Raw genomic sequence first — 8827 nt, 5'->3', positions numbered from 1 at the left:
GATAGCACCATAAGTTACTCCCCTGGTAAGAAGAGTCCCACCCCCTCCTAGCTGCATGATTCTGCCTAGCTGTCTGAACTATAGATATGAGGTTTGAAGGAAGGCTTCCCCTGTCATGTAACCCCAAAACTCAAGGACCCCTGCTTATGCATATTCGTGTATAAAAACTCAAAGCCCTTGGACAGGAGAATCACATTCCTAACCTGTGCAGTGGGAAGGGTTTGCAACTGGGGTCTGTCCCTTGAATAAAGGCTCTCTATGTTATTACAGTGGACTTGCACTTACTGACTATTTCCTGGGTTGCTGAAAAATGGGCATAACAAAGAACAGGTTATTCCCAATCTTATAGCTGGCAAACCTTTCCAAGATTTTCCTGGACTGGAAGGCAACTGCTCTGTGTTCTGTACTGTCATTGGGATCCAGTGTGGTTGATGCTGTCCTTCTGGATGAAGTGAAACTAAAGTGACCCCTGAGGTTACTATCTAGGCATATCTGGCAGAGAGTTTCTAGATTTGCAAAGGTTGAGGAACCACCATCGATGTGGCCAGTGTTATATGATAGCCAAAATCTGGAGAAAATAAAATGGAAAAGCCAAGCACAGCAGTCTGTTTGGATTCCAAGTCTTCATTCTCTGGCCTCTGCCTATTGAGTGCAATTGACAAGCAAGAAAGAAAATGGCTGCTCCTGGCTTTGGGCAGTCAAAAGATGTTGCTGTGAGGCTTGCAAGTGTTCCTTCCTACTTCCTACTGTGGAGGCTCAGGGATGACAACAGAAATGAATTGTGTGGGCTAGGACAACCTGAATGACCAAATACTAATGGCTCCACTGTGAAGCAGCTGATACACCTGCATATCTGTTAAAGGTCACCAAGCTACCAGATAAAAATCTCTGAGCACCAGAGCAGCAAGAGCACTGGAAGTTTTATGGCCAGACACAGGTCTTAGCAGCAGGATCTCAGCCTCAGTCAAGGCTAGAGGAAACTTTTGAACAATGACAGAGGTCACAGAAACAGACAGAAAAACAAACAAACAACAACAACAAAACCTGCCCGGCTCTCCATTGTCCTACTCTGAAGAACAGGGAACAGAAGATCAAAGTCACAATGACAAAGCTCCTAGACCTGAGTGAAACCATTCCTCCCCTAATTACAGAATCTACTGTGCTCCACACCTTAGCATGGAATTCCTCAAAGACACACTGAACAAACTCCTCAGAGGGACACAGGTCAATCAGAGAAAACTGCTAAAAAAATGCTTCCAGGAATATAACAGGATCAGGGCTCTATCCCCTACCATTGAGCCCCAAACCTGGACCTGACAGAAAGTCCTTTTCTCATAATTGGGTACTGAGACAAAGGCCTTCATGCCCCTTGAGGCTTGAAATATTTCCTGTTCTCTATAAAGGGAGTCATTGTCTTTATCACTGGCCAGAGGTACTTGTGGCCCTTTCATTAATAATTGTGGTGTCTATTAACTTGTCAAGGTCAATGCTAGCCCCTAGGCTCCATAATTCCCTGCTCATGAGTTCCACCCAGTTCAAAGTCCCATTTGACCCTGAGAATATTTCTTTCCATTATTGAATTCTCCTTACTTTTACCAGAAGACATCCTTGTATTTTTGGTATGTTTTGATTTGTTTTGTTTTGATTTCTTGACAGGGTTTGTCTGTTTAACAGCTCTGGATTTTCCTGTACTCACACCTTACACCAGGCTGACCTTGACCTCAGAGGTCCACTTGCTTCTACCACCCTCATGCTAGGCTTAAGGTTTGTACTTACAGCAAGAGGTAAACAATACTTTGTTGGTGTGTTTGTTTGTATACTTTGTTTTGAGACTGGGTATGTTTGTTTAAGAGCCCTGAGTGACCCACAAGCCACTCTGTGGACCAGTATGGCCTTGACCTCAGAGATCCCCCTGCCTCTGTTTTTTCAGTGCTGGGATTAAATCATGTGCCACCCTGCCCAGCTCCAGTTTACTTTTAAGAAAGGTCCTCACTCCATAGGCTTCACTGGTTGGGAATTAGTTATTTAGAAAATGCTAGCCCTGTACATGCTGAACTGGTCAACCTTCAACTTCTGAGTGCAGGGATTAAATGTGTGCACCACCACTCCCAACATAGATCTGAGTTTTACGAAGGTTTACTCTATGTGTAGGGATGTTTTGAGTACAAATAAGAATGGGCAGCCCTCAGAGGCCTGGTGCCCAAGAAGGTCAAAGGTGGATTTTAGATTTGCTGGAACTGGAGTCACAGATCATTTAAAGCCACAATGTCAATGATGGGAAGAGAAGATTGACAGGTGCTCATTCTACCAAACCAAGTCTCCAGCTCAAGTTCCACTCAAGATCTCATCCCTTTAAGGAAGGCTGTTGGTCCTACCTGACATACTCTCTGTTTCCTGGGGAGCCCAGGGGAGCATCTCCTTCAGACCCTCCTTTTTATGTTTGCTTTTGTCCATTTATAAAGTCAGTCTTGTAGGGCTCAGGCTATTCTTCAGCTCACACATTGGCTGAACATGACCTTGAACTGAGCCTCCTACCTCCAACTTCCAATGTTGAGCTTACCCGCTCGCCCCATCATGTCTGCTGCATGGAGAGTTGGGGACAGGACTCCCTGTATGCCTGGGAGCTCCCTGGCAAGTGAGTACACTCTCAACACCATGGCTACCATAGTAATGGAATCAAGCCATGCTCCTGTCCCACCTTTTGAATGGCTGCTGCTGCAATTTATTGACAGAACATCCACTTCAGTCCTTGACCTCCAGGACATATTCCAGTCTCTGACTCGGCATTCTGTTCAAAATACAGTGAAAAGGAATATCTTTGAATTATGTTATGTCTCTAATCAGCAACAGAATAAACCATGAGAGGAAGCATACTGGGAATGTGTCTGGTCCCATGAATAAAACCCATCCAGATATGGCTCTTCACGATAGTCATCCTAGCAGTAAAAAGATTCTGAGTCAAGAGAATTGCTAGAACTTTGACTTGTAAAACCACCTTGGTTTCAGAGCCTGACACAGTCACTGGAACAAATGGAAAACTAAATAAACGTTAAGCAAATGAAGAACCAAAACAACCAACTTGGTGTTTTATGGTTAATTAACAAGTGGAATGTTTATAGTTATCCAAAAACTTTTGGGGGTGTTGGGATGGTGATGAGTGGGGAGTATCTGATCACAAGTCTGTCTGATTCAATCAACGGAATGATTGAATATTTGGTCTAGAATTTAAAGGGTGGAGATTAAGCCAGGAAATCCAATTCCAGGTAGGGGTTGGAGGGTGTGGCTACAACAGGGAGGGGTGAGCAGAGAGGTATATAAAGGCTTCTGTGGAAGCAGAGAACACATTCAGAGACCTGCAACCTGGATAACTGCCTGGTTCAGCTAGAACTTGGAGAACTATCTGCAGTGCTCAAAACAGGTATGTAATGATTTTTTCTTGGGTCATGCAGTTTGAAATAGAGAACTTTAGACTCCTTTAGAGGAACTTATGGAAGACCTTGGGTTTCATTCCAAATGAAGTTTTAGCCTAGTCTCTGATATATTTCTGTGATAGCTTGTATATTTCAATAGTGTGCTTGATATAATTTTTTTGAGACAGGATTCTGTATTTTGTTCAAACTATCCTAGAACTGGCCTTGTGGCCCTGGAAAAGTTGGAAATCAGATCATTCTGGCTAACATGTTCTCTCATATTTCCCTTCACTAAAATGATGGTCTTTATTTTTGTGAGACCCTGGCTCACACTGCAGACATGTAGACCATGTATCTATGATCTCCTTCAGCTCCCAATAGGTGAAATGACACTTGTGATTTAGTCATATGTATTTCCTTAGGCTTTGCCTTGCCTCTTTTACACATAGCTTTGCTCTGTTGGTATGCTCTGTTTCCCAGAACCAGGAAACCCTAAAAATTGTAGAAATACAATGAAGTCATTCTGCTTTCTGGGAATCAATATTGACCCACATCACAAGGATTTTTGTTTGTTTGTTTGTTTGTTTGTTTGGTCCATTGGTTTGGTTTGGGTACTGTTCTTTTGTTTTTGAGAAAAGAACATACATAAAACATTTGATCTGATAATTAATGTGCCCATTTGGTTGACAAACAGACCCCCATGTTACCATTGTGGGAGTCTGCTTTACATCACTAGTTTAGAGTGAATAGGTACATTGATTTCTCCATCACTATCAGAGCAGTAACTCAGAAGCTTAGTGGTCAATGTGATGGTGAGGAAGTTTTACCAACGTTGTCTTGAATTTATATTTTTCCTGACACCTTCCCCAGGAGCCTTCTGACTGGAAACATTAGAGGATGAGTCTTCAGAACCCACCCACACTCCAGAAGCTGGCAAGGCAGAGTCTGCTGAGCAGTGAGGCTTTGGCCATGTCCTCTGTGAAGGAGCTGCCCTGCGGTCTTTTCCCAGCACTATTCAAGGATGCCTTCACTGGCAGACACACCAGCCTTGTAAAGGCAATGGTGGCAGCCTGGCCTTTCCCCTGTCTTCCTGTTGGAGCATTGATGAAGACACCTGACCTGGAAACTTTCCATGCTGTGCTAGATGGAGTAGACATGCGACTGACAAGAAAGTTTCACCCCAGGTAAGCAATGTGCAAGTACTGTAGAAGGGAGCATTGGGGAACACAGTAGACATTGTGGGGTGAGGGAGGATGGCTTCTGATGGGATCATCAGACAGCAAAGCAGGAGCCTTGAAAGCTATTGTTTGCTTGGACTGAGCACAGTTGTCTGTGGATTAGTTGTCTGTGGAGTAGAGGTAGGCTCACAGTAGAATGAGACTATCCCTGGCATTCTCATACCACAAATAACGGGACTAAAAAGAAATGAAGAGTACCTTAGCAGAAGGAAAGTGGTCAGGTCTACACATGCAGCTCAGGGAGAGCTTCTGTAGCATGCATGTGTGCATGTTGCACTCTTGCTGTTTAAAACATACACCTTGGTAGAGTTGGGCAGAGTGGAGTTTAGGGTCATGTGGTGCAATCTGACTGAGGGTCCTGTCATGTCTGCTGTCACTTGACATGTTTCATCCTCACCAGGGGAAAAGTTCAGGTTCTGGACCTGAGGAATGTGCACCATGCCTTCTGGAACATATGGGCTGGTACAGAGGATGGCAGCTGTTCTTCAGAGACCTTCAATGAGAAGCCAGGATTGAAGGTCCTTCCCAGATATGGGCTGAGGAGGCAGGTGAAGGTGGTAGCTGACCTATGCCTCAGGCCCCGACTTGATGAAACACAAGCATGCTTCTTGAAATGGGCCCAGCAGAGAAAGGGCTCCCTACATTTGTGCTGTACGAAGATGCAGATCTGGGCGATGCCTGTGAACTTTATCAAAGAGATATTGACTGTCTTCCATCCAGAGCACATTGAAGAATTGGAACTTAACACTGAGTGGAATGTGTTCAAGCTGGCTCAATTTGCTCCCTGCTTTGGGCAGATGAGAAATCTTAGAAAACTGCTCCTGGCACCCCTTTATAAGAACGTCTTCAAGATTGCCAATAGTACAGGAGACAGAGAAGACAAGTGTGTCAAGGAGTTCATTTCTCTGTTCTCCAAATTCAATTGTCTCCAGCATCTCTCCTTGAGTGGCATCCACTTTCTCACAGACCATATGAATCAGGTCTTCAGGTAAGCAAAAAAGGAGGGCTGGGTCAACTAGGAGGGCAAATTTTCCTATTGCATTTTAAGTATCCATTGTACAGAATGCCCACTACTTAGTCTCCCAGAACAAACATTTAGGAAATCCTTAGGATAGGGAAGTTATATGTGGTGATTCAATGTCTTCAATGAGCACTCCTGAAGTAGAGGACTGAAGTAAGGAGTAGGTCAGACCTGGTCAAGAGGGGTCAGTTCTTTGAATCATGGCCAACCAATTGACCAGAAAGGAAACAGAAATTTAAGCATGTAGTTAGAAGTTGGGGGACTCAGCCAGCAACAAGAGGAGGTGAGCTCTGTGCTTAGATCAGTGGAAACAGATTTCTATCTCCCCCTACTTTCCCATTAGTGAAGGGTTTTGAGCCCAGTAGGGCTGAGAGCATGGGACAAGGGGGAGAGTGTGGGCCTGTAAATGATAGCATGAGTGACTCTGCAAATGCTAGGATAGAATGACACCTTGAGTGAACCCACAAGTAATGTCCCTAGGTCCTGTCAGGACTCTCTTAGCATGGAATTTCTTCTGTGGATTTCCAGGTCTTATAGGCTAAACTGGTTTCTGCTTGAGACTAAGGGTGGCAGATCAACTGTGAGTTTGCCTTAACTAAGCTGATTCCAAAAGTATTCATCTGAGATAATATCTTTGATCATTTGATCACACTGACATTGGGGCACCTGGTCCCTTCAACAACAGTGAAAACCCCACCCTCCCCATCATTTGCCAGAACTAACCCTCTGGTCTCCTCTATCCCTAGGTGCCTGTTGACACCCTTGGTGACCCTCTCTATCAGTCACTACAAAATTTCACAGTCAGACTTGGATTCCTTTTGCTATTGTGAGAGCCTATTTCAGCTCAAACATCTGGAGATGAGAGGTGTGGTCTTACGGGATTTGGACCTTATGCCTCTGAGAGGTCTCCTGGAGAAAGTGGCAGACACTCTTGAGACTCTGGATTTGCAGGGGTGTAGGATGAAGGACTCCCAGCTCAGTGCCCTGCTACCTGTCCTCAGACAATGCTCTCAGCTCACCAAGGTCAACTTCTACAACAATGACTTCTCCATGCTCATCTTGAAGGACTTTTTACAACATACAGCCAACTGGAGCAAGATGAAGGTAGAACAATACCCTGCCCCTCTGGAGTGCTATGATGAGTTGGCTCATGTCTCCAGAGAAATGTTTGCCCATCTTTCTCAAGAGCTCATGGATACACTGAGGGCCATAAGACAGCCTGAGAGCATCTCTTTTGCTACAGGTAGCTGCCACAAATGTGGTGAGCACTGTGTCTATGGCCAAGGGGCTAGACTTTGTGGTTGCTGGCAGTAAACATGGATACAGGACTTCTGGGTGTGAATAAATGACAGGCTTGGGACACATCTCTCATCCAGGGTGCCCAGAGAATGTGACTTCAGACACTGTTCCAAGGGTTGGAAACCAAAGGATATACAGTGACTGTTGGAGGCTGAGCTTACTATGGGGAACAGTTGGATGGACTGTGGGAACAGGGGCCTTGTGGTGTCAGAAGGACAAACTTGGCAGTTTTGAGTAGCTTCTGCCAGGACACATTAACTAGATGCTTTGTTGGGGACTTGTAAACTTTTGGTTCTTCCATGAAATACTTATTGAATAAATAGAACATGGGTACTTTGTTTAGATGTCATTACTGTTGTCTGAGTCGAATAAAGAATCTAAATTTAAGGATTCTACAACAAATGCCCCCTGGAGGGAGTCAAAATGAACAGATTCATGCCAGGCATGTCAGGATTCAAAATCTTGTGTAGGTAGATAACATTATCAGCTAAGGAAGTTCACATATGGATATCTAGGTTGGCTTGTGGTACAGAAGAAGTCATAAAAACAACCTCTATGTCTCTCACACTCCTTATTTTCTCCCTCCTCCAACACCCTGTCTCCCTGTCTAACTGTTGACTTAGCTGGAATATTTGCTTGGAACCTGTGAATCTGCTCAAGGTTTGCTCACAGGAAACTCTTTTCATGCTCTTCAGACAACAGACAAATAAAAAACACTCATGAAGAGAGATGAAGAGAGATGACTCATGTATTGAGACCATATAAACGAGGGCCAAAGTTTGGTTTCAGAATTAATATCATCAGGTTGCTCCTAGATGGAACTCAGACTTTAGGTGGTAGGGCCTTTTCTCCAGGTCTCTGTAGATCCCAGCTTATACATGCCCAATGTGCACAATATATGTATGCATATACACCTAATTGAGGAAGTCTGAAAAGCCCCTCTATCTCACAGCACTTACAAAAATAAACTAATAAATTAAAATGAAGATGTTCAGTAGCTGTAACCCGACTTTTATGACTCCAATATTATTCCTCTACTCCACACAATGAAGAGAGTATGTGGAGTTTCAGAGGTTTCCAAAGAGCTCAACTAGTGACCATAGCCTAGACTACTTTGGGGTCCAGTTTGAGGCTTGCAGCATGGATGAGTGAAAGTATACAAGGGGTTTGTCTTAGGAAACTGTCTGTCAGACAGTCTATCTGTCTGTCTACCTCACTGTCTCTCTGAGGATGCATCTATCTATCTATCTATCTATCTATCTATCTATCTATCTATCTATCTATCATCTATCTATCTATCTACCTATCTATGCAGCTATCCAGACCATACAACCATAGCTCACCCAATAAGTGAGATAGAATTTCAGACCAATTTTCCATATGAATATGGATACAAGATGCAAAATAAACCACTGTGAATCAAAATTGAAGAACATATCATCAACATCATCTATCATGATCCAGTAGGCTTCATTCCAGGGATGCAGGAATGTTTCAACATAGGAAGAAAATACATCAGTATAATCCACCATTTTTGAAAAAAAAAAAAAAAAAAAACGACACATGGTGTCTCATCAGATGCTCAAAAAGCCTTTGAAGGTTATCCAGCATGCCTTCATGATAAAAGTGCTGTAGAGACCAGAGATAAAAGGCATATACTTAAACACAATAAAGGTGAGACATGCTACCTCACCGATAAGGAGCACATCACACTCAAGATTCTTCTGACAGCGTCTTTTATTGTTACAGCTCTTTTAGTTAGAAGGATGCAAGATGGAGAACAAAGGAAGGACCCCAAGCCCCAGAATGTTCTGACTTATATACTATCAAAGAGACATGATCTGTCCTCATTGGCTTAC

At 43.7% G+C, this 8827-nt stretch overlaps 1 protein-coding gene across 1 annotated transcript; it reads left to right on the top strand.

Moving 5' to 3' along the window:
* Positions 1-4305: 4305 nt before the first annotated feature.
* On the top strand, positions 4306-7148 carry LOC143439605 (PRAME family member 8-like). Its single transcript, XM_076925937.1, has 3 exons — positions 4306-4594; positions 5049-5636; positions 6416-7148. The coding sequence occupies exons 1-3, from the start codon at positions 4308-4310 to the stop codon at positions 6981-6983; spliced, it is 1443 nt and encodes a 480-aa protein (XP_076782052.1). The 5' UTR covers positions 4306-4307; the 3' UTR covers positions 6984-7148.
* Positions 7149-8827: the final 1679 nt, after the last annotated feature.

This window comes from Arvicanthis niloticus, chromosome 27, assembly GCF_011762505.2.
Source record: "Arvicanthis niloticus isolate mArvNil1 chromosome 27, mArvNil1.pat.X, whole genome shotgun sequence".
NCBI lineage: Eukaryota > Metazoa > Chordata > Mammalia > Rodentia > Muridae > Arvicanthis > Arvicanthis niloticus.
Note: the sequence above shows the minus strand (reverse complement) of the source record. Positions and strands in the feature narration are given on the sequence as shown.